This window comes from Simochromis diagramma, unplaced genomic scaffold (genome assembly GCF_900408965.1).
Source record: "Simochromis diagramma unplaced genomic scaffold, fSimDia1.1 OVJJ01000571.1, whole genome shotgun sequence".
Taxonomy (NCBI): Eukaryota; Metazoa; Chordata; class Actinopteri; order Cichliformes; family Cichlidae; genus Simochromis; species Simochromis diagramma.
This window is the reverse complement of record NW_024386885.1, coordinates 3,783,007-3,808,080: the sequence shown is the minus strand read 5'-3', so window position 1 is coordinate 3,808,080 and position 25,074 is coordinate 3,783,007. Positions and strand designations below refer to the sequence as shown.

General features: G+C 51.8%; 1 protein-coding gene across 5 annotated transcripts in view; it reads right to left on the bottom strand.

Annotated features, from left to right (window-relative positions):
• The window catches only part of LOC120734654 (microtubule-associated tumor suppressor 1 homolog), a 55,450-nt gene that overhangs the window by 1,722 nt on the left and 28,654 nt on the right, over positions 1 to 25,074 (bottom strand). For 3 of the 5 annotated variants that reach the window (XM_040033584.1, XM_040033587.1, XM_040033585.1), the window contains exons 5-16: positions 21,102 to 21,293; positions 19,088 to 19,294; positions 18,370 to 18,522; positions 10,548 to 10,672; positions 10,013 to 10,366; positions 5,552 to 5,618; positions 2,822 to 2,945; positions 2,642 to 2,732; positions 1,912 to 2,017; positions 1,122 to 1,195; positions 503 to 601; positions 164 to 280 (exon numbers count right to left, since the gene is read on the bottom strand). In XM_040033584.1, coding sequence (XP_039889518.1) covers positions 164 to 280; positions 503 to 601; positions 1,122 to 1,195; positions 1,912 to 2,017; positions 2,642 to 2,732; positions 2,822 to 2,945; positions 5,552 to 5,618; positions 10,013 to 10,366; positions 10,548 to 10,672; positions 18,370 to 18,522; positions 19,088 to 19,294; positions 21,102 to 21,293 — 1,709 coding nt within the window. The remainder of the gene's footprint in view (positions 1 to 163; positions 281 to 502; positions 602 to 1,121; positions 1,196 to 1,911; positions 2,018 to 2,641; positions 2,733 to 2,821; positions 2,946 to 5,551; positions 5,619 to 10,012; positions 10,367 to 10,547; positions 10,673 to 18,369; positions 18,523 to 19,087; positions 19,295 to 21,101; positions 21,294 to 25,074) is intronic. The other 2 variants (XM_040033588.1, XM_040033589.1) reach the window with 2 other exon arrangements.

Genomic DNA, 25,074 nt, shown 5'->3' with positions numbered 1-25,074 from the left:
TGCGATGCTCGCTGTGTGCAGACGCTCCGGCAGTAACACCAGACAAACACAACTGTTTCCAAAGCTTCAGAGTCACAAAGCACGGGAGATTCCCGGGAGGCTGCCGATGCTGCTAGATAAGGAATTCTTAGATCTGCTGAGACGGAAACAGATCTGCACCCACCAGTTTGTCCATCTCCATCAGCTTCTTCTCCTTCTGATGCAGCTGGTTGTTCTTGATCTCCAGCACCACCTTCAGACTCTCCAGCTCCTTCTCCAGGTACACGGTGTGCGAGTCCTTCTGCACAAACAGCACAGACACAGCAGGTGAGCGCAGGAACCCTCGGCGCTTTAAGCAGCATTACAGCAGCACAACAAGCACACATTTCCTGTCCCTTTAGTATGAGTTAGTCACTGCTCTTCCACACCAGCAGGGGGCAGTCAAGGTCAGCAGCGGGCTTCACGAGTGCTGCTAGGAGGAGTTCAGAGGGAGATTAAAGGAGGACGGCTGAACCATCGTTACCAGATTCTTGTCGGTGAGTATCCTCTTCCTCCTCTCCTCCTCGGCTCGCAGCTTCTCGCTCAGGTCCTCCTTCTCCGCCGTGAGCTCGGAGAGTTTTTCCTGAGGGGGAAACAGAGGCGGCGGCGTTAGAGTTCACGCTGAGCTCAGCGGCAGCTAAACTACAGATTCATCAGGAACACGTCTGCAGACCGAGCTCAGGTTTGTGTTGGCCTGAGCGTCTGAGCCGGCAGCACAGATAAATCCTCGGCTCTCCTCCACACACAAACATCTGGAAGCACCTGGAGGGAAAACGTGTGCGAGCCTCAGCACGAACGCAGCGCTGCAGAGTCACCGATTCAAACGCCCTGACGGCCACGCTGGCCCCGCGCTGAGCAGACACATCACCTCATTCTCATGTTTATGAGCAATATCACGAATATTACTGATGCAATATAGTACTCTATTCTGTTCTATTCTGTTCTATTCTATATTGCACAGTATGTTATTCTATTTTATTCTATTGTTTTTCTTATGTTTTGCTGCTGTAACCAAACTAATTTCCCACGTGTGGGACTGATGAAGGTTCATCTGATGTCACAGAGTGATGGAAATATGATGATGGCAGTAAAGTGATTCTTACAGAGAGAGAAGCTTCGGTGTCCTGCAGGGATTTTTCCACAGCGTCCAGGTCGGAGCGATGGATGGTCTTCATCTCTGAGCCGGGAGAAAGAAATCAGAGCGACAAAGAGGACTGAGTGTGTGTGTGTGTGTGTGTGTGTGTGTGTGTGTGTGGGTGTGGTGTGGTGGTCGCTGAGTGTGTGTGCGTGTGTGTGTGTGTTGGTCTGCTGTGTGTGTTGTTGTCTGTGTAGTTGTGTGCGTGTGTTGTGTCTGTGTGTGTGTGTGACGTGTGTCTTGAGGTCTGTGGGTTCGTGTGAGTGCGTATGTGAGTGCTGTGTGGTGCGTGGAGTGTCGTCTGTGAGGGTCGTTGTCTGTGCTGCGTGTCTGTGTGGTGTTTCTGTTGAGGGTCTGTGTGGTGTCTGTGTGTGGTGGTCGGCGTGTTTGTGTGTCTGTGTTGTGTGCTTTGAGTGTGTGTGTGTTGTGTGTGTGTTGTGTCTGGAGGTGTGTGTGTCTGTGAGTGTGTGTGGGTCGGGCTGTGTGCGCTGTGTGTGTGTCTGTGCTGGTGTTGTGTGGGGGTGGTCTGTGAGTGTGATGTGTGTCTGTGTCTGTGTGTGTGTGTGTGTGTCTGTGTGTGTGTGTGTGTGTGTGTCTGTGTGTGTGTGTCTGTGAGTGTCTGTGTGTGCGTGTCTGTGTGTGTGTGTGTGTCTGTGTGTGTGTGTGTGTGTGTGTGCGTGTCTGTGTGTGTGTCTGTGTGTGTGTGTGTGTGTGTGTGTCTGTGTGTGTCTGTGTGTGTCTGTGTCCTGCACACACACCTTCTATTGAGGCCTCGTACTGCTGTTTCAGAGACTCCATCTTCTGGCTGTGACTCACTTCCTGTTTCTTCCTCTCCACTTCCTGTCGGCTCCTCAGCTCCTCCACCTGCAGGAAGTAACCAGGACGTCAGAGGCGGCGCTGATCAAAACTCCAACATTTCTCAGATCATGCAGTGAAAATAAAAAAGATTAAAAACATCCAGAACTAAGAAAGAAATCAGAGTTTCAGAGACGTCGCTGTTTACAAATGTGTTTGTTTGTTTACATGTTTTCATTTGAATCTCTGGCCCCTCCCACATCTCCTCCTCCTGCTGCTTCCTGTCATTTGCACTCCTTCCTTCCTCCTTTGCTTTCTTTCCTACACTTTCTCCTCACGCCGTCACCACCCCTCCCTGCCTCCTTTATGCTCCTCCTCCATCAGGTGTGAGTGATTCTTCAATCTGAGCGTCTGCAGCACGGAGACGAGAGCACTGCTGGACGTTTTTTGTGTCGCTGGATCCAATCAGGGAGCGAGCTCAGGTTCAGAGCTCAGGGAGTCACATGGCGCTCCTACGAGCCAATCAGAGCGCAGCACGAGGAAGGTGTGTGCCGTGTCTCGGCCCAACCGCAGCAGTAAATCGGTGACCTATTAAAGGTCACGCCGCGTACGTGACGAGCATCGTCTCCATACGCCGTGATCCTTTCACAATAAAAGCTGGTTGAGCGTCTGCTCGTGCGTTTGTGCTCAGACCTGCTTCTCCATCAGGACGCGACATTTGTCCGCCTCCTCCTGGTACGTCTGGTGGACCTTGTCCCACTCCGTTTGGTAAAAACTGGTCAGCCTGTCGCAGAGAGGAGCGTGAAACAGGGTCAGTCTGAACGGCGTGCAGGAGGAGAAGGCTCCTGGACGTGAGGAGAGCGTCGGTCCTACCTTTCCTCCAGCTGTGCCAGCTCCTCCCGGTGCTGCTCCCGCAACCTCGTCAGCGCTTCCTCGAAGCCGACGCGCGCCTCCTGCTTCTCCTTCTGCAGACGCTCGCAGCACTGCGACGACGCGACTGTGCAGGAGAAAGCAGAGCAGCAGGAAACAACTTTGTTTAAATTTTGGTTTTCTGCAGAAAAATCTGAAAGAAACTAAAAACGTTTTCTTAACGAGAGACGAAACTGATCCGGGGTCAGCGTCTGCTGAAAAGGAAGCAATGAAATGGTTTGGAACCAGCTGTTTGTGGCCAGATGTGGATCCTGCTCTGACTATTTTACCCATGAATCACGCCAGAGCATCCATCACGTCACGTCAGCGCCGACACGCCTGGGGCGGCGATTCTTCAGCGAGTAACGAAAGACGCGCCCGCGTGCGTCAGCCTTCGGCCACATTCCACTTTAATTATTCAGAGAGACGGAAACGCCAAACATCTGCATGTCAGCGCGCAAGTATGCGGCGGGAATCACTCCTGGCGACTCATCTCAACCCTCGCAGGCTCACGCACGCCTCCAGCCTCCGCCCGCCACCACACACGCCAGTTTGATTCCACGCCAACCTGAAACATTTTAATAAAAGCGAGAGCTCTCTGCACGCTGAGCAGCCTCGGCGATGACAGCAGCGAGTGTGAACAGCTGGCTGCAGCTGGAGCAGTTGGCGTTCCCTCTGAATGGAGCGTCTGTCGCTCCGTCGAAGGAAACAAAGCCTGCGACAGCTGACGGCGGCGCACACACGGGACGGACGCACGCACACGCCTCCATCGAGCACACAAACCCCGAGTGTGAGAGTCAGCAGGTGGCAGCATAAACGTGACATCATCTCACTTTGGTCTCCTCGTACGAGGACGCGTGAAACACAAAGCTACGAGATGACCTGAAGGAACCAGGAAAAAGGATTCCAAACAAGGAAACGAGGAAACGCGTAAGGCAGCGTTTGCTTCACAAACCCGAGCCGCTCCGGGAGAGACACTGTGCAGTCTCACAGCTATGCAGACGACACACCATCGCATTTATCTGTGAGACGACCGTGTGAACCGCTCTTTTAAATCTGACAGGAAGAGACTTCCTGCTTCTGACACGTCATGGTGAGCATGTGTGGGAGAGGACGCGGCAAACACTCCTCAGAGACAGAGACGTGTTGTTCCTGCTCGGTTTGATGAGGGGTGTGTGTGTGTGTGTGTGTGTGTGTGTGTGAGTGTGTGTGTGTCTGTGAGTGTGTGTGTGTGTGTCTGTGTGCTTTGACAGCAGGGGTCTATACATTACTGGCATTCCTCAGAGACGAGCCGAAGGTCAAAAGAAAAGAGCGCATTCAGTGGGTTAGGGATCGAGGGACAGTGGAGAGAAAGTGAAGGTGTGTGTGTGTGTGAGTGTGTGTGGCGCTCTGGTATGTCCATCTGAGTGTGTGTATATATAAACATGGAAGCCAAGTGTACTCTGAGCATGTGTGTGAACTGAAATAGTTGTGATATATATTCTTCAATTACACTTGTGCCTATTTTAATGTCCTTCATTCTGCTGTGTGAACATAAACACGTATTCATAGCTTTGTGGGGACCATGGGAAGGTTACTGTACTTGTAGGGGGTGAAAATCCAGGTCCCCGCAAGGTTTTTAGGCATTTTAAATGTGGTTTTAGTGTCAGGTTACAGTTATGGTTAAGGAAAACATGTCGATTAGATGTCCTCACAGGATATGAATACCTGACGTGTGTGTGTGTGTGTGTGTGTGTGTGTGTGTGTGTCATGCTAAGCTATCCGGGTGTTCCTGATCCACTCTCAGGCACACGCAGCAGTATCAGTATTTAGGACACACTGATGTTATTTCCAGTGACCTGAATATTTGTGCGACTCTTAAACGGGAACCGCGTGGAGGCGTGTCCTCGCTGCCAATTCACAGATGATACATTAAGAGGAACGAGGCGGCCATGAGCTTAACAACAGATACTCCACGAGTCCTCCTTACAGACGCGGCATCAAACTTTACAAATCTATATCTAATCAATACTAAACAGTATTAGTGTAATACACCTTCTAACGCAATAATCGACCGCCATGACGGTGGCCTCCAAAAACACAAACTGACACGTCACATCGTGCAGTACAGGAACCAGTCCACACACACACACACACACACACACACACACACACACACACACTGTGTTTTTATATCTCTGTGGGGACATCTAATTGACATACTGCTTTCCCTGACCATAACCCTAACTGTAACCTGACACTAAAACCTTCGACCTTGCGGGGACCTGGATGTAGTCCCTATAATTGCTGTCGGTCCCCACAAAGATATATAAACAAACACACAGTTCAGTGGAGGTGCCATTTAATCCATTAAACTCTTGCAGGTCTGAAACTTCTTTGTATCAGTTACACTCGTGACTCCTACGAGCTCGCCACCGCTCCTGTCTGAGACCTGGTGGATCCATGGAGAACGCCTCCTGAGAGCACAGGTGCACCGAGCACCTGACGGACGTGCCGACAGGTTACAGCCTGCGTGGAAGCGTCTCTTTTCTTCCTAAGAACAAGCAGCAGCTGCACCGGCGTTACAGCGCCGCTTTGAATGGCAGTTGTCCCGTCCTTGATAAGATTCGTACGAGTGTGCGTTGTATGCAAATGGATGGGACAGAGGGAGAAGGACAAACAAAAAGGCGGCGTGAGAAGGCCGGACGTTCTTACCCAGCTCGTCCCGGAGGTTGGCCAGCTCCTGCGACAGCTCCTTCTTCTGCTTCAGGGTCTCCTCACGCTGCAGAGAGAAGAAGACTGACATGAGCTCCTGTGGCACGGCGAAGCTGTGAGTTCATAACTGTTTAAATCTAACGAAAGCTGAGCCAGACCGTCAGACAGGAAACACTCAGCTGTGCTAATGCAGAGTCAGGCTGACCTAGTGCAGCCCTGCTCACAAACACCTTCACCGAAGAGCAGCTGGGCTCAGATGGGCAGGATGTCATTCACTGTGAGCGTGTGCTGAGGCGACCCACAACAAATATTAAAATACAGACGGTTGTCACACATGAAGGACGCCCGCGGGCTGCCTTATCGCCAAAGCGCAGAGCGCCTCCAGCATCACCTCATGAGGAAACAGTTACCAAACACCTGCACAGCAGCGTGAGGCGCGGTCGGACGCCAGGCTCGCGGCACGAGTCGTTTTTATGGTTCGTGTTTTGGATGCAACTGTGATTTAACTCAACAAATATTTCTCTCTTAATAAAGACGTGAATGGAAGGAGCGGCTCAGGAATTCTCTTTTGTTTTCCTGTCGACGGCTCAGGCTGTTCCTGCTGCCACCATAGTTTTCTTCCACACTCACTGATCATTTTTGTCCAAAGAAATCAAAGTTAAAGACGGCCTGAAGTCTCACAACACTGCTGCACACACGCACGCACACACACACACACACACACACACACACACACACACACACACACACTCCTGATGGAGCAGTGTGAGGGTTGGAGCAGCAGCAGGACGTCTGCAGCTGTGCTGCTGCCTGTAAACACACGCAGCATAAAGACCATCTGCTGCATGCGTGTCAGCGACGTGAAGAAACAGAGGCAACGAAAGCAGGCGAGCAACAGCAACAAACTCAGACGTCGGTCACGTTTCTAAACGATCCGGCTGAAAGCAGCGGACGACTCGAGCGCACAAAGAATGTGGAAGATGAGGCGACCCGCTCGGTTTCCAACCCCGGCTCTGACACAGCGCAGCGACGAGCTGTGGAAACAAACACACACCTTGCGTTTCTTCTTGCGGCGATGAGAGGGGATCCTGTCCGGTTTGGTGTGGGCTCTGCTGAGCTCGCCGTGGGCTCTGCTCTCCGCCGCCCCCATCTCTCAGTAACCACAGACGCCCTCATACAAAGCTGCCACGCTGCTCTCCGTCCGGCGTCCTTCCTCTCCCTCTGTCACAAACTACTACAGAGGAAACTCTCTGCCCTCCCCCTCTGCTCCTCCCACACTCTACCTGTCCACCACAGACCTCCTCCCCCCTCCATCTGTTTCTCCTCCTCCCGTCTGATGGAGGAATGCGAGTTATTTCTGCACCGCCCTCCTCTTTTCATATCTTTAATCTTATCTGCCTTTCTCTCCTGCTCTATCAGTCGTTAACTCACCGGACCGGAGCATCGGCGTTTAAATCACGCCTCTCTTTGTCTTCAGCTTCACATTTTTCCTCCGTATAAACTTTACGTTACATTTATCTGGGAGTTTCCCGCAGAGCTGGGACATATTTTAAAAACCACGAAGCTCTAAAGAAAGACTTTAATTAGTCCAGTTTCAGTGGCTATAAAACCGATTCTGGTTTCTACAGCAGCCGACATGAAACGCACTCTCGGTGCACAAAGACCAAAACACTTACGCTCGGGAGGTTTATCACAGACTGTATAAAAAGATGGCAACGTGAAAATGCCTTAGACCTGCACTGCCAGCAGGGGGCGACTCCTCTGTGCTTTAAGCCTGTGACTGAAGTTTGTAGCCTCAGTCTGATCCGGTGTCATAGAGACGCCCGTGTGACGGCCATGACATCTTTTATATACAGTCTGTGTCTTTTAGATCAGACCCCACAAACCGTCCACACACAGACGGTTCCTCCTGGCGTCACAATAAAAGCCCATCGCACCATGTGACCGAACGAGGGTTTTAAAAACTAATATGTTGACATTTTAAAATAAAAACACAATAAAAATCTGTCAAACAGCAGCGACGCAAAAGAAGCTTCTAACAGAGTTGGTTAGACTCCGCCCCCACGGCTTTAGTCTGGAGTCTAGTTTTGTTTACCGTCAGTAACCGTGGATGGCGTGCTTTCACACACACGCTTTTCCAGTGCAGCTCAAACGGCTCCGTCTCCACCCGCGGCGTGGGGGGGGGGGGGCTTGGCGTTAAGTGCTCTGTTTATATTCAGCAGTCACCTTTCAAGTGTGCAGGCAGATAAGATAGTGCCGGCATTCATGCTGCAGATAACAAACACAAATCACACAGCTTCAGGGCTTCAGCTGCAGCTGCTGCATTCCTGCTCCTCCCCCTCCTCCACCCATGACTCCCCCTTTCACCAGCACCTCCCAGCAGGCCTCCCATCTAATCAATATCCCAGGCAGACAGGAGCCCGGAGGAGTTTATGCTCCAACACAAAAATCTGACGGGGTTATGTAAGCGCGCTCTCGTTCGTGTGCAGGTTTTACTGCTGATAACAGGTTTTATGAGCCGCTCGCTCCGCAGACACTCCAGGCCAACAATAGCTTCAGCTTGAAACTTTAGGACAGCTGTGCTTCATCAGGCCGAGCTCTCAGATCAGTGCAACAGTACAGTCAAGTTAGAAAATGTACAGGCGAGGAAAACAAGCAGAGCTACGAGCGCCTCTCGACCCCCCGGGTGTCTAATTAACGGCATTAGTGCTCGGCCCCCGAACACAACACGGCCGCACAGAGAACAACAAAGGTTCAACACAAAGAGTCACGACAGCGAGCAGAGACATGAAGGCCTCTGTAGGCTGCGCTCGGCCGTCTGCAAACACACAGTGTTTACTGAACACACCGTCCACATCCTGGACTCTGACGGACGCATCCTGGAGCTGGTCTGAGCCAATCAGCAGCCTTCATCCTCGCAGACACTCACAGAATCCTTCAGGGTGAAGACTTTGTAACACGAACACAGACATTTGCACCGTTTATGTAAAAGTTTCACGTTTTCCTCAATTCGTGCATCAGCATCCACCAACATCAAAGCGTACCAGGAAGTAATGGTTAAAAGGCGTGGGCGTGGCTGCTGTGTGTGGATGACAGGACAGCTGAAACGGGACGACGGCTCATTATTTTACTACTGAACGGAAACAGGAAGAAATGATCGTTTCTCCTGTTTCGATTTTTAAGGTGCTGTGAAGCCAACGTTGGACAGCGACGTCACCTGTGAGCGCCGAGCGGCAGGAGACGAGGCTCGCCGAGACTCAGAGACAACACTGAAATGTTTAATAACCGCCTTCAGCGCGTCTGCGATCATGGGTCAGTGACATCACTGCTGCACGCATCTCAAACTGGAATCATTCAGTCATGATTATATTTTTATTGGCTGACACGCCGACTCTGAGTCCTCTGAGGGGGTTTGCATGCTTGGACGTGCGCGGTGTGATCGGGACTGAAGGAAGTTCAGCATCCACTCCATACCTCAGACTGCCAGAGGAAGCAAGCACTGCACTTACCACACACACACACACACACACACACACACACACACACGTCCATCAGCAGGAGCGTGTGAGCAGGATCTTTCCATTGCATCATGTGCTGTTCTTAATGACAGCCGGGCGTGGCGAGTCTCTCCCTGCTGCCTCCTTCTAAAAACAGCCATTGCTCCGCCCCCTCCTCCTCCTCTGCGAGTATCTCCAGCAGCACCTTAAATATCAGCAGGGCGACGTCACCGCTCGCTGCTGAGCGACGCTGTAATTACAGGCTGTGACGCCCTGCTCTGCTCTGCCCGAGGCGAGGGACGGGATGGGCCGTTCACCTCGTGAAGCCACGCTGCGCTCACATGTGCAAACACATCCACGCAGCAGGACCCGCCCCCATCACACGAGGCGCTAAAGCCCCCTCCTGACCTGAAACGCTTATGTGCAGCTTCGCTTCTCAAAGAGCCGTTTTTCTACACGCCAACGAGTCCGTTACCTGTGTGACACCTGCATGCAAATATTCCTGTGGTGCCTTTGAAGAGCTCGAAGAGAATCTGACGCCTCATAACAAAATCACAGCCTCGCTTCAGCTGTGCTGCAGTTAACAAATCAAAGAGTGCGCACATTTAAAAGACGCCATCAGCTCTTCAGACTTTCACAGACGACATCACCACCAGTAACATGTGACAGGAAACAAGTCCTTCTAAAGCCCCCTTTGTTCTGAGTGCCTCCAGAAGCCTGACGAGGGGCAGCGCTCTCCAACTGTGAGCATGCAGTGTCATAAAGAAACCACAGCAGTTCCTGCAGCGTCCAGCAGAGGCAGCAGTGAGTCAGTCTCAAACACAGTGGTCTGTGAGGACCACGTCGCCCTCTGCTACGCTGTGCGGGGGATAAACTGCTTCATAACTGATGCATGTGGGTTTGTTGAGGTCTAAACCGACCAGCAGGTGGCGTCACTGCTGTGTAAATGCAGGTGTGACTGTACCTCCGTGAAGAGATGCTGGATGACTGTAGCCAGAGCCTCCACTCTTTTGTTCCCTTGCACGAGCAGCTTCCTCAGCTGAGCGATGGCCTGGTTCTTCTTCTCTGCCTGCTCTTTGCTCTGGTTCTGTTTGATGGCGTTCGTCCCGTCCGCCGCCACCGCGCCTCCATGGCTGCCAGCTCTGGACGCGCCCTGAAGGCGAGACCCGGCTCTGGGGCCGGATCGTGGCCCGGTTCTCGCTTTCAAACCGAGAGTCGAGGGTCCGGCGGTTCCTGACGTGGCAGCGTTGGTGGCGTTAGTGGCAGGCACTGGAGGAACTGGTGCCACTGGTGCGTTAGCATTCACGTCATCTGGTATCTACACAAACGGGAGGAAAACAGTGAGATTACAAACACGCTAACAACACGCTAACAACACGTTCACTGGTTCTAGAGTCAAACGTCTCCGTCCCTCATCGTGCGAGAGGACGAGGAGTCGTCTCAGCTGCTGAAGCATCAAACAGAAGCAACCCTGACGCCGCTGCTCGTGTCACACGTACCAGGTCGGGCGGAGGCAGCTGCAGGTTCTGGTTGTTTCCTCCGGTGGATGCTGCCGTCTGCGAGCTGCTGCCGGTGTGCGATGGCGTTTTCCCCGGCGCCTCCCGCGGCTTGTTGTTTTTATCCACTGCAAGAGAGCGACGACCTCTTAGTGTGCGGGCGGCGGGTGCGACATTCAGCATGGTGTCCACACACACGGACGCACAAACACGGCTTGCACTCAAGTTACACACACAGCAGGCTGACGACAATCACACACACAGAAACACACACGCCCTGCTGCTGAAACCAATGCATCATGGGAGAGTGTGTGTGTGTGTGTGTGTGTGTGTGTGTGTGTGTGTGTGTGTGTGTGTGTGTGTGTGTGTGGACGTGCATTAAGGGCTGCATTACGAGACCAAAGCAATTAGAGCGATCGACACTCGTCTGCTCTCAGCGCGCTCGCTCTCCTTCCCTCTCTGACTGCAGATGAAGCTTCTGTGCGAGATGCTGGAAGCCGTCACGGGCGAGATGCCCGACGCCTCACCACTATTCAGTGAGAGCGATCAGCCGACAGGTGTTTTCTGTAGCGGCTCATCTGAACATCTGGATCTCTCACACGTCAAACTTTGAAAGCCTGTCAGGTCTGCGCTGACAGGCCCTGAGGACAGCATTTCCTTAAAGATGCTGCCCCCTGGTGGCAGCCTCTGAGCAGGGCATCGCTGAAGTCAGCTGGACCGTCACCAGAACAGATCCAGCGTTCAATCTCAGACTCCGGCCTCTCGGCGAGTCGTTTCAGCTCCGCCTCATAGCGGAGGCGAGCACACCTCCCACGTGACAAACACAGCTCCTGTTTTTCAGCGTTGGCGGAGCAGAAGGTTTAATCGCTGTGTGCAGGCACATCTGCTTCACTGACACACAGATGTTTATGCTACAGGTAACCTCAGGTGGAACTGTGCCACCTCCACAAACCATCGCCTGCCGACCAATCACGACCTCGATCTAACGCCGAGGTCACAGAGTCGGAGGGTTCACACAAGAAAGGCCGTCTGAATCTTTGCCTTTCAATAAAAATAAAAATATATAAATTATTAAGAGAGACTTGATTTTTTTCTCTGAGCTGTAAGAACTTTGTAGCCTGGTGCTGTTTTACTTTATTAATCATTTCAGAGTAATGCCGTTGCTTCAGAGTGAGGCTAGTCGGCTGTAAATGGCCTGTATTTGTAAAGCGCTTTACACAATCACAGGAATATGACCAAACGAGGATGAACTCAAACTGTACAAAGTCCCCGAAGGGCGCACACACACACGCACACACACACACACACACACACGGGCACACACACACACACACACACACACAGTGTGTTTAGCCTCTCCTTAGTTTAAACAGTGCAGTATATAACCAGCATAAGTTTTTTTCTATAGCAACAGGAGAAAAGTCCTGAGACGCTGATGCATCCATCCTGCAGACATTCCTGAGGACTTTGCTGTTTCATGTGGCTCGTGTGTGGTGACCTGTGCGAGTGCTGCGGTGAGGGGTTTGTACCTGGAGTGTGCCGGGCAGGCATGCAGAGCTGCTGAGCCCAGACTGAGAGAGAAACCACACGGTTAGCATGCACATCACAGACACCGAGCACAGCGACAAGCCCTGCTGAGTCACGAGAATCCGCTGCGAACACGCAGCGAACAAATGCACTTTCTGCACCCCGAATTCAATTTGAGTGTCTGAAACGCTGCGACGCTGTAAACTGGAGAAGCTCACAGTCGAGCGTCACGTCAGCCTCATTATCTGCGAGTCTCGTGAGCCCTCAGCAGGGCTGTCTGTTTATGAAGAACAGTCAGAGAAGCAGCGCAGGGATGAAGCTCAGGAGCAGGAATAAAAGGGATGTGTGGGAGGAGCGGAGGCTTCGGGCCGAGCTGTAAAAATCCACCAACAGTCGTCTTCACTCTGAAGTAATCAGAGTACAGCGCTGACGGTCAAAGTTCCTGCATGTGCCCTCTGCAGAGCCCAAAGTCTAATTATCAGCAGGTCACAGAGCAGATCTGGTCCATCTTTAATGAGCCGCCTCAACTGAGCGTGTGCGGGACGACGAAGGATACCAACTGCAACCATCCTTATTCCGATGTAATCAGATTACTCTGAGGCAAAAACACAGGTGCTGAGAGGTTGAACTCTGAATGAAACCAGCTTCCCTTCAAAGTCAACACATGATCCAACAAGTGCACGCACACCTGTTACCATGGAAACAACCGTGCTGAGCGTGTCACGAGGTCCACGCGTCCACCATCTGATATATTTACATCCAAATTAGACCCCCTGGTTTCCTAGCAACAACTTTCATATTTGTCCCACTCCATCGCCCCGAGGATGTAAAAGCAGGCTGATGACATCACCACACACACACACACACACACACGTTAAATGTTCAAATGTAAAAACGTGCGTTATGAATAAACTCAAACTGAACGATCATCGCTGCTCACACTGCTGCATGCTGGTCAACGTCAGCACCACAGAGGCTGCTGGACATTCAGGACATCACGACTCCTCCTCCTCCTCTTCAGAGAGGAGTCGTCGTCGTGCACTGAGACAGGACCACAGCAGCTCTTTACTCTCAGCACTTTCCTCAGACTCTGTAATGAACGTGGCACAAAGCTCGATGCCTTTGCTTGTTATTCCCGCTCATTCGGAAGGTCAGCTCAGTCCTGCAGCTCTGTGCGGCTCCACAGAGCTGAGGAGGAGGAGGAAGAGACTGTCAAAGCACCTCTTCATCACACACTCCCACCCTCTGGTTAGCCAGAGGAGCAGAGTCTGCCAGAAATGCATCAAATGTTCCAGGAGGCCCTCTCAGCCCACAGACAGGACCAAGCTGCTCAAACACGTCTCAGAAATAATAATTTATTAATAATAATTTATTAATAATAATTTATTATTAATGCATTTCAGGTTTCATCGTTTTTCTTTTCATCTCATAACAGAAACACAAAAATTAACGTTTCCAATCAAACTGCACGACTGAGTCCAAGCAGACTCTTCATCGGCCACTTGTGTGCCGCGGCCTGAAACGAGCCTGACAACATCCTGTCACGTCCTCGTCTGCCGCCACATCTGGGAAACCAGCGGCCTCCGCATCGGATTAAGGCTCGCACGAGCGGCCGGCCTCAGCTGAACCGCTGTGCGGCGTACACGGGCGCGCGCTCGCTGACTAAAGCCTGCTCTGACCTACATTTTGGGGCAGAGCAGCAGGGAAGTGGGTCTGTGGAGCTCAGACTGAAAACACGCTGCCGCCAAACACGTGCCGCCGAGCTCAGATGGATGGTCAGAGAGGCGGGGCCCAATATTTACAGAAGGACATGAACGTGGGCCAAACCGCACGATCCACATTAACGCCAACAATCAGAGACGATGAAGGGATTAACGACCCGTCGAGCCAAAGCACACAGCACAGACGAGTACGCAGAGTAAGCCTGACGAGACTCTCAGGACCCCACGACAAGCCGCTGCAGTCAAACCTCAGAAACGTGCGCCAGCTTCTTCACACCGAGCAAAAACAACCAACCAGGGCTCACCTCTCCTGAGCCTGAGTGGGCCGGCCCACAGGTGATGTGAAATAATCACATCCTAACATAAAAACTGCTCCTTCACACGAAACATCTCCAACGAGCTAGCTGCTCTCAAACCGCTGATGATGGGCTCTGATATTTAGAACTTTGCTGCTTTGAGCGTGGTTTACACACACCCACGGTAACCATGGTAACCCCCCATAAAAAAAAAAAGCCCATTGTCAGACTTAAACTAAATGTGCCTGAATTCTACGCAGGACCACAGACACTATGCAGGAGATGGACCCAAACACTGCTTCCTCACCACCAGGGGGCGCCACAGGTCCCACCGTTACTCATCCAATCCCAAAGAGGATCCGTGTCTCCACCTAGAATTAAACCCGCGACCTTTCACTTTCTAAAAAGGGACGTGAAAACTACGACAGAGCACTAACTCATCAGGTCAACTGAGGTCACCGAGCAAAGAAGCTGGGAACTGTTCCCAAACCACAGGAGTCGCCCCCTGCTGGACACGAAAAACAACCTCTTTGGTTCAGCAATAAAATATCCACATCTGGAGGTGGAAGCTGTGTATTTGGGACATTATTCCTAAGATGCACATTACTGCAGCACCTCCACTCTCACCTCCACCCAGCTAACAGCCGCTCATGTACTGAGTTCCCCACCGATTCCACCGAACACTGTGCACCCGCACCACAGCCTGCACATCTGGACTTGCATTTTTAGGGCTAACAGCTCATCCAACAAAGTCTTCCTGGTGTTTTTTGACTTTGTGCATGTTTAAAGTTTGTGCATGTGACGCATCAGAGGCTGAAGCAGCTTCACTGTCGCGTTCACGTATTCAGCTCGACTTCTCTCGTGGTCAGTCGAGGTACAGAGCTGAACGGCCAACACTGAACACTGAAAAGCTCCCCTGCTGCACGGACACAGACCCTGGCAGCGTGCAGCTCCTCTTCAGAAAAGGAGGCACATTAAGAGCGAGCGCAGGCTCTGCTGCAGCCTGCACAAACACAGTGCAGCCTTTTAATGGCTGAATAAGTAAAAGCCAGATGCGTCCTGGGCTATTTCGGGTTTGTGTGTGAATCACGTGGCCGTGCCCCGTCAGGCGTGGGTATCGGGGCTAAAAGGAGCCACGGCTATTCATCACGCCATGCCGCAACGCTGGAACTGAAAGCCCCGCACGCACAGCCGTGTGCGACTGCAGCTGCAAGCCGAGCTGAAAGCCCCCACAGGAGGAGACACGGAGGCAACAATGGCTGCCGACGCCGTGCAGGAACACAGGAGGGGCTGAGGAGGGAGGAGGGGGTGAAGTGGCCTTTGAGGCTGATCTGCCATCACACGAGTAAAGATTAGAGCTTCACACAAAGACAGGAGAGGAGGAGGAGGAGGAGGAGGGGGGTTTGAAAATGAGTTTTATTTTGAAAGGCAAATAGTTCCAGAGATGGGGCTTTTATTTTGGGTGGCTGCAGGATTAAAGCAGCTCATTAGCTCCTCTGTTTGGGTGCGGTGGCTCCAGCCCCACCCTGCCATGTGCATCTATGGTGGATGAAGGAAGGTGTGTGGAGCACATGGAGGGACAGGGTGAAGCTGCTGATGGAGGATGAACGGGTGGATGTGGGGAGGACACGGGGGACTGAGACTGATCCAGACCTGCGTGGAAGACCACGGTGTTCTTCCTGCATCCCGACAGCAGCTGGAGGTTTCGGAAAAGTCCTTTAGCCGTCAGCTTCACGTGGAAGTTGGACAGCGACAGTCTGGGAGACCACAACATGGCTCGGTGCGAGGCGTCTCCGTCGGACTCAGTCCTTTTCTGCACTTTGAGTTCTTCTCCTCGTCTCAACGTGTCCTGAGCGGCAGGTCACACTGACCCACTTCTTCTTTAGCGGACGGGAGGAAATCCTCCTTTTCTTTAAATTTCAAAAACAAAAAATCCTCCAAAAACAGAATCTGGTTACTGCTGCTGGGATTTGTAGCCTGCATCTGCGTGAAAGCCACGAGGAAAAACTAGACGCCGCATTTTAAAAACAGATCCTGCGCTCAGTGCAGGGACGAGGACGCACGCTAAGCCGCCATCCGGCCTTCATCAAAGCCACAGAGCCGCCGCCGCGACACGAACACATGAAATAAAAGGAGCGAAGCAGAGCGGCTCCTGCACCGCAGCCAGCACGGGAAGAAAATGGCGCCAAAAATAGCAGCGAGCTTCACCGTCGCCGAGGTCACGGCGAATCAACCACGGATGGAGAGAGAGAGAGAAACGGGCGAGATACTCGTGCATGTGTGTGTGAGAGAACGAGAGAGAGAGAGAGAGAGAGAGAGAGAGAGAGAGAGAGAGAGAGAGAGAGAATCCTGGTGACGATTACTCCTCAGCTGCTGAGCACACGGCGATGCCCCCCCATCACCACAGAGGCGTGTCACCAGAATGTACACACAAACAAAGACAAGCATCCACACACACACACACACACACACAGGGGGAGGAGGGATGCTGCGGGAGGAGGAGGGGAGGAGTCTGTGGGTCTGAATAATCCCTCGCTCCCTCCTCCCTCATGACTCCTCTGGTCTCTGTCGTGCCACACATGAACCTTGTCGAGGTCAGACGTGATGACAGAAGAAACACTGTGGAGACCCCCCCCACACACACACACACACACCCACACACACACACTGAGGCAGGTGCCATATTGGCGCCTTTCAGACACTTTGTGAAAGGCGTCTTTGTTTTAGCCACATCTGTCTGAGCGTTTCCTAAACGACTGAAAGAAGCTGAAGATGTGAAGAACGTGACGGAGAACTTGAACTAGAACATGAGGAACAAAGAGGACACGACACACTTCTGAATGTCAACAGCTGAATCATCAGACCGCCGTTTGTCCTTTGCTCCTGTGAGCGCGCTCAGAACCTGCAGCTGGGTTAAACTGCGCTGATGCTCACGCCTGACTCAGGTTAGTGAACGCAGAGGAAGCCGGCTCAGAGGAAACTCAGGTCCCCACAAAAACCACCGACGGCGAAAACAAAAACCAAGCAGCCGTGTTCCCCGAGAGCCTCTCTGCTCACTATTGAATCCACTTTTATTTAGTTTGCATCCAAGTGAGGACGCCGCCATCAGCTGACAGACAGGCTGAGGTTATTTAACAGATCCTGACACACAGCTGTGAACTTTCTCCAACATCTGGTTTACCTCCACTCACACAGATTACAGGACGTCCACCTCCTAAAAATCACACCTGTGCACATTTTCATTCACAGGCGTGTTTGGTAGATTTCATCTTTGTGCAGAGTGAGTGCGCACAACATGTGGCTCGTTGACAAACTGCAAACCAGCCATAAACCCTTACAGCCCCGAAACATCAGTGCTCCTCTAACGGCACGAGACAGACCAGCGCCAATAACACCAGAGCTGTGTGTGTGTGTGTGTGTGTGTGTGTGTGTGTGTGTGTCAGAATCAATGTCCACATCCACTGGAGACAAAACGAGCAGAAAGCCACTGAGAGCATTAAAGGCCCACGCTGCTAACCGCTGTCGCCTGAGGACGGCTGTGGCGAGCGTCAATGAGAGAGGTTTGAATCAAATGCATGTGTGGCCCTTATGAAGTGTGTGTGTGTGTGTGTGTGTGTGTGTGTGTGTGTGTGTGGTAATCAAGCCATCATGGGGCTGATAGTACGTCTATGAGTAAGCGGCGCCCCACAGGCCCCAGAGAGACTTCCAGGCCGGCCACAGAGGGAGGCAGCCAGGCGCCCGGGCCCAGACCAGAGCCGCCACATGCAGGGGGAGGAGAGCAGCTGAGTCACGGCCGATGGTTTAAGACATGATTCTGACGCTGCGTGATGCTAAACGTGAAACGTCGGCCTGCCGGAGCTCGACGAACATCAACTCACAGAGTGAGCGCACGGGTTTGAGCTGGGAGGCGTGTCAGAGTTCATGCAGTGATGTCAGACCGCCGCCTCCTGCACCATCAGTCCAAACCCGGCGACGCGCGTCATTATTCGCTCGTGTGACTGATGCAAACCTGCGACTCGCTTCAGCTGCAGGAATGAAAAAGCAGATGTTGTGCAGCAAACATCTGCAGTCATGATCACACTGATGCAACAGACTGTATAAAATCGATGGCAGCACTGATCAGACTCAGCCAAGCTGTGTGTGATGGCGTGCTCTCAGCTGCCCTCACAGCTTTACTAACCAGCACTACTCATGCTAAGCACCCTTAGAGCCGACTCGCTGTGAGCCACACCCCGGCAGCCGCTCGCACACAAACACAGGAAGTCAGATGGCCTCTCGTACCTGCGGCGGTCAGCCGGCTGACCCTCGCCGAGCCGCTGCGCTGTAACGGGGACTGCACCGCCTGCTTCGCGAGCCCCTGACCGGCGGCGGGGCTCGACTTCGTGGGCGCCGTCTTCGCTGCGTTCTGGTTGGTGATCGTCGGAGGCTTCAGACCTGCGGAGAGGACACAGGAGTCAAAACCCATTTCCTGTTCCTGCGGAGGCGTTTCAATCGCCCACAGCTGTGAAAACGAGCAAACGGGCTCGAGGTTTCAGCTCTGAGCAGCGTGCAGAGCGTCTGACACAGATTCTGACCAGCAAACGGTGTAACTGCCGCCGCCGCGTCCCTCCTGTTGCCTCCGTAATAGGATCACGTGTTTGACCCCGACTGTGACCCAGACAGGACACAAACATCTGTGCAGTTTCCCGCAGGGCGAAGGAAACGCACTGAACTGCACTTTATACAAAGAGGCCAAAACATTAAACACAGCGTCATTCGCCACTCACAGGCGGAGCAGCGTGGAGGCGACACACGCTTTCATGTGCTTCTCCAACAGTTAACACGTCAGTGCGACTTTGTGCTCTTATTGTTTATGTTTGTGCTGCAGTCATGTGACCCCGCAGCTCTGACGAGACAGACACCGACTGAAGCTCGGCGATCGCACATCTGAGTTACAAACATTCTGATTAGATTTAGTCTGAAGGTTAAAAGGCTGATCTGGGCTCAGGCGGTGCCTCACCTGTGCTGGAGGTCCTGGCCTGCAGAGACACAGCTCTGCTCCTCAGGGCGGGAGGTTTTGGAGCAGCAGTGCTGGGACCGTTTGTAACAGCGTCACTGGGAGTACTGGTGCTGCTGCTGGAGATTGAGGGCTTTGCTGCACTCTGGCTGCCCACAGGAAGTGTGCTTCTGCTGGGCCGCTCGTCTGGTACGGCCCCTGCTGGAGCTGCTGACGGGAGAAGATGCAGGAGTTTTTATTCATGTGCTGATTTAAATACTGGATGAGTGACAGCAGCTCCCCCCATTCACACAGACAACAGATATGGGGTCATCCTGGGGTCATCCTGGGGTCACCCAGGAGAGGTAAGAGCATGTGAGGTGTCTGAGTGATGCTGAGTTAAAGCTGACAGTTTCTCAGTTGTTGCCGGTGATCTTCGGTTAACCTGCTACAGAAAGAAACTGAAACATGAAGCCAAACCTGCAGTTCCTCTGACGGCCAGCAGAGGCAGCAGTGAGCTAGTCCTCAGACTGCCACGTTAAGACTTTACAGCAGAAATAAACATGTTTACAGCCTGACGCACAAACTGTTTGGTCTCCATTGATAATTCCCCTGCATGGGGGGGACGGTTAGGGGCGTGCCGTGTTGCACCCAGAGCACCGCGGCGATGCTCTGCAGCAGGTTTCAGCACACAGAGGAAATGTGCAGGTTTTCTCTGGGTTGAGGAAAAAGATGATTTTGTTCTTTTTCCTTTGGAATTAAAAACTGACTTGGACCTGCAGAAAAAAAGGGGCGTGTCACCAGGACAGCGAAGCAAACAACACGTTTCCACAGTTTCAGTGGATCTACTCAAAAACAGAAAGACCTCATCAACGCAGCGTGAAGCTTCACGTGTCTGAATGTGTCCTGAAGCAGAGCTGAGCCCGACTGTGTGATGCTGTAACTGTGTGGAGGTGGATCAACACCAACGCTCCTCTCTGATAAAACTAAATATCACCATGGTAACAATAAGTGACCTCCATGTTCCCCTGCAGGAGGACGGGCCTGTGCAGGCGGTTATCACATTCAGACTTAAAGACACGAGTCCAGCTGAAAGCATGATTCACGTCCTGCCGCCTGTCACATGGGTCCGTTGTTTCTGGCCAGCTTTGCACAAATGACTGCGTCACAGTGAAACGTGCAGCTTTCCAAACAAACACAGGACGCCGGCACCGCTGCCAAACGAAGAGGGAAACCGAGCACATCTGGAAAACCTCTGTATCCACGGATGACTACAGCTGTGACCAGTAACGGTCCGAACGAGGAGATCGCTGCACGTGCTGATGTCTGTTTGCTACGAGCGCTGCAGACCAAAGGCTAAACAGGAAGTTAAACAACACGCGAGCGAGGCCGAACGTGCAGCTGCTCAGGACAGAGAGCGAGGAATCGTTTCCTTCAGACCGACTGACCACACCTGTCCTCACATTCGGCATCTACATTCACCTGGTTTCTTCTTTTTGATGCACAGAGGAGGAAGCTGAAGCTGGAGACGACCGAGTCCTGATGTGAGCCGAGCTGCTGAAGGACGACAAACATCAGGACGCTCAGCTCCTAACCTGAGAAAACAAACGGCAGCCTGAAAGCTGCAGAGACGACACGGATCATCTGTGAGCTCCGACCCGACCAGATGTGCTCCCTGACCTTCAGAGGAGCACAGGATATGCTGCAAGCACGAGCACGCGTGTGTGTGTGTGCGTGTGTGTGTGTGTGTGCGTCCTTTTGGGGACATCTCATTGACATGCTTTCCCTAGCCTCTTACCATAACCTAACTGTAACCCTGACACTAAAACCTCAATTTTGATTTTGGTCCCCACGAGTACAGTAAACTTCCAATTTTTGGGCCCCACAAAGATGTTAATACCCACACACACACACACACACACACACACACACACACACACACACAGGAAATGAGAGGAGGTTAAATCAGCAGTGAGAGGGAAACCACACCAAAGAAAACCACCTGATGATGCACAGACAGTGTGTCACACACACACACCTTTGCTTGCGCCTCCATTGTTCTCGTTACTTCCCAGTGAGGAGGAGCTAAGGCTTGTGGGTAACCCTTTAACAGGAAGTTTTGAGGCGGCAGTGGGTGCGGCGGGTCGCCCCGCTGATCCCGGCTGCTGATTGGCTGTCGGTTTAGCTGCTGTGGGCCCACAGACTGCAGAGGAGCGAGGTTTGGGGATGCCTGGGAGAAAAAGAAAAGGAAACATCAGGTCAAATATTCATTCAGTGTTGAGGTGACCGCACGCACGCACGCACGCACACACACACACGCACACACACACACACACACACACACACACAGCATGATGGCAGCTGCTCTGCTGATCAGTGTCTGAGAACTGCATTAATCACAAAAACAGCAGCAGAAACAATGATGAACTTTGACCTCTTGACCTGTGTGCCTAATAAAGAGGAAAGCGTTCACTGAGCATCAGTCTGCTCCTTTAAACTCACTTTAGACCATTTTTCAGGACCAGCACGACCCGTGGATCATCAGACTGCAGCTGAAGCACAAAGATATTCATGATCACTTACAGCCCCCCCCCACGCTCCACAGAGGCTCCGCCTCTCAGACTCATTCTTGTGGCCTGAATCACGCATTCTTTCCAAAAGACTAAAAACAGAGCGGATTCCCCCGAGAGCCGCCGCCCTGCTCTTCACACCAGGCGGCGACTCGAGATGTCAGGACGTGAACGCAAGCGAAGCATCCAGCGGCTCTGAGTGGGCCGGCGAGGGCTGCGGACCGCGGCACGAAGCAGCATCAGTGAAGCACGAGCAAAGTGTTAAGAGCCAATCAGCAGAGAGAACGAGGACAGAGGGGACGGACACTTCACGTCCAAACAGAAGCTCACGGCTCGTCTCCTGCACGTGAAGCGCGACAGAATCTCGCCGCTCGAAGAGCTTTGTGTGAAGTTTAACCAACCGCAGCCCAGCTCGCCTCAGATCACATCTCTGCCTCTCTGCAGGCAGCAGTTTGCTCCAGTGTTTGTTTGCTGCGTCCCGTCACAGACTCGGCTTTGAATGATTACACTTAAAGTTCCTCCAACTTTCAGCGAGAGAGAGGGAACGCACAAAGAGCTGTAAAAGGAAAAAGAGCTTGTTAAACAAGGAAAAAAGGTTGACATGTGTTCACTGCAGAGCCACACAGACGCGCACACACACACGTGCACACACACACACACACACACACACACACACACACACACACACACACACACCAGTAAAACTGAAGCCAGCAGGAAACATCTGGCTTCGTTTGGTTTCAGTTTGGAGGAAACGCCGTCCAGAGAGCAGCTGGATTCTGTTACCTCAGAAATGGATGTGAGGTGAGAGCTGCTCACGCGCGTCGTGTTTACCGCTGACGCACGAGGACCGAGCAGGACGCCCCGGCCACACCCGCCCGACATCCCCACCTTTCACCTGATTCTCAGCACCAGCACAAACATCTGAACTAAACACACCTCGTGTTTTTGCGCGCGCCTCCAACAGGCTCCACCGTTCCTGCTGCGACGTGCACGACTCTGATATTACAGAAACAAAGAGCCGACTTGCTTTGTTTCTGCAGCTCCGAGTGATCGTCATCGCTGCATGCTGACGACTTCAATAATGGCTGTGCATTTCATGTACGACATGCAAACGCACAAAAAAGGAGCTGTGAGCACAGAAAATAGTGAAAACTAGTTTCATGTTGTGCAAACGGTGCTGCAGACACGAGCCCGAGACAACTGCACACGTTAGAAACGATATCAACCGGTCCGGGTGCGGCTTGCCCCTCTGAGGGCGGGGGTACCTGGACCCGGGATATAGAGCATGTTTGGGGAGTGTGACTGTCTGTGCAGTGTCTATTTGTGTCTGTCTCTACGTCGGGTGAGTGCCGAGTATTTGTTTGTGTATACGGTGGTGTGAATGCGCGTCTGTGTCTCCCCACACTCCCAGCAGGTCGTTACATGGAGAAACCTTTTGAATACAAGCGCGCTGATGCACACAGGTGTGCACAGACACAAACTACACCTTTCTTGGCTGCTACCTCAAAGCACATTGTGCGCTGTCGATCTTGTGCTGCACAATAACATGTAGTATTTAGTATCTACTGTTAGCTAGTTTACTGTGATGGTGTTTTCTTTGTTTTTCTTTATCTCCTCCTCCTCTTTCTTTCATTCTTTCTCCCAGTCACGTCTGTCCCGTCTGTAACAACTGAAAATCAAATAAATACATAATTATAATAAAGGTCGATCAAATGGACCAATATGGCCATGATGATCCAGTTGGTGAAGTTAATCCACTTGGCATCTTTCATGCCTTCAGACAACAATTCTGACGACTAAAGATCCAAACGGGACAAAAAAATAAATAAAAATTTTTAAATAATAATATCAACCCTTTGAAATGTGCAAACAGAGTCCGCAGCAGCGCTGCCAGCAGATCTGCACCCAAACGTCACAGCTGCAGCGTCCAGTGCTGTGGCTCCAAACTACAATCATGTGTTAATAACTGATGGCTGGAAACTCAAGACGTCGCTCCTCGCCGCTCGCGCTCGATACGCTCGGCTCACCTGGTTTCATTCAGACCACTTCAGCAGCCTCAGGCACACACCTCTACCAAACTACACCATTTCAAACAGCTGGTACATCCAGGTGTTTCCTGTGAGAGCTCAGAAATGTATTGCAGCTCCGCAGGTGTCGGATCCAAACCTTACAGATGTGCTCTGAGGATGCCTGGTCAGGTGTTCCAGTCTGACTGCTCTGTTTCAAGAGTTAAACACGGATCACAAACTCAGCAGGAAAGTGTTTGCTGAGGTCACAATGATACTTCAGAGCCACCGCCCCCTGCTGGACATTAACAAGAACGCAGGTTTAAGGCATTCTTGCACTGGGTCCAACTTTCAGACCTGGAAGCTGCAGACTCAACCATCCCAGTGTCTGTGGCGACGTGGAGCATGACTCGATTCCAGTTCACAGGAGCTGTGACAGCTGTGTGCTGCCTGCACAACCCCACCAACCTTACAGATGATCGCACAGTCACGAAGGCGAGCTGCATCCTTATTAGCAAAAAGATTTCAGCGCTACTTATTTCCCCCTGCAGCAAAAATCCAAAGTGCAGACTCTCAAACACAGAGAAGAATCCATTCATTAGATTTCCGTCTTCAGGTCAAGAGACGTCCGTTTGTTCCCGAGTGTGAGCGACGAGCACAGACGAGCTTTTGTCCAGCAGAACGTGACCTTTACACAGAGTCTCCACACAAATACTTCATCCACAACAGGCACATCTGCATTTTCAGCTATGTAAATGACGCTGTCGTGTTTTTGACCCATCTACAACAGAACAGTTTTCTATTGCTTTTAAAAAAGTTTTAAGATCTCCCCTTGGCTTTGGTACCGAGGAAATGACAGTTAATTTTTATGATAAATGCAAAACTGTCCTTGATGAGGTCGCTCCTTTTAAAACTATAAACTCGAAACCACGACCAGACCCATGGATAAATAAGGCCACTCGTTCAGCCAGACGAGAGTGCAGGAAGGCTGAACGTAAGTGGAAAAAAGATGGGCTGCAGGTGTCCTTTCTCATGTTGAGAGAGAGTCTGTACAGGTATCAGGACATTGTTAAAGCAGAAAAGTCTCGGTTTCTTTCTAATGTTATTGAGAATAGCTCCAATGATCCTCGGGTTCTTTTTTCAATTATTGACTCTGCCCTGAATATTTCCCCAGCTTCTTGTATTAATAGTTCCTCAGACACCTGTGAAAGGTTCCTGCAGTTTTTTATCAATAAGATAAAAGCTTTGATCTATGATCGCCCTGCCTTCACATGACGCGTCTAAAATATTCACCTGCTCTGCTGTTTTTGATCAGTTTGAGCCTGTGTGTCTTGATCAGGTGGAGGAAGCATGTAGTGGCACAAAGACATCATCCTGTCCAAATGACATTATTCCAACACATCTTCTAAAAAAGATTTGTAAGGTTGTCAGT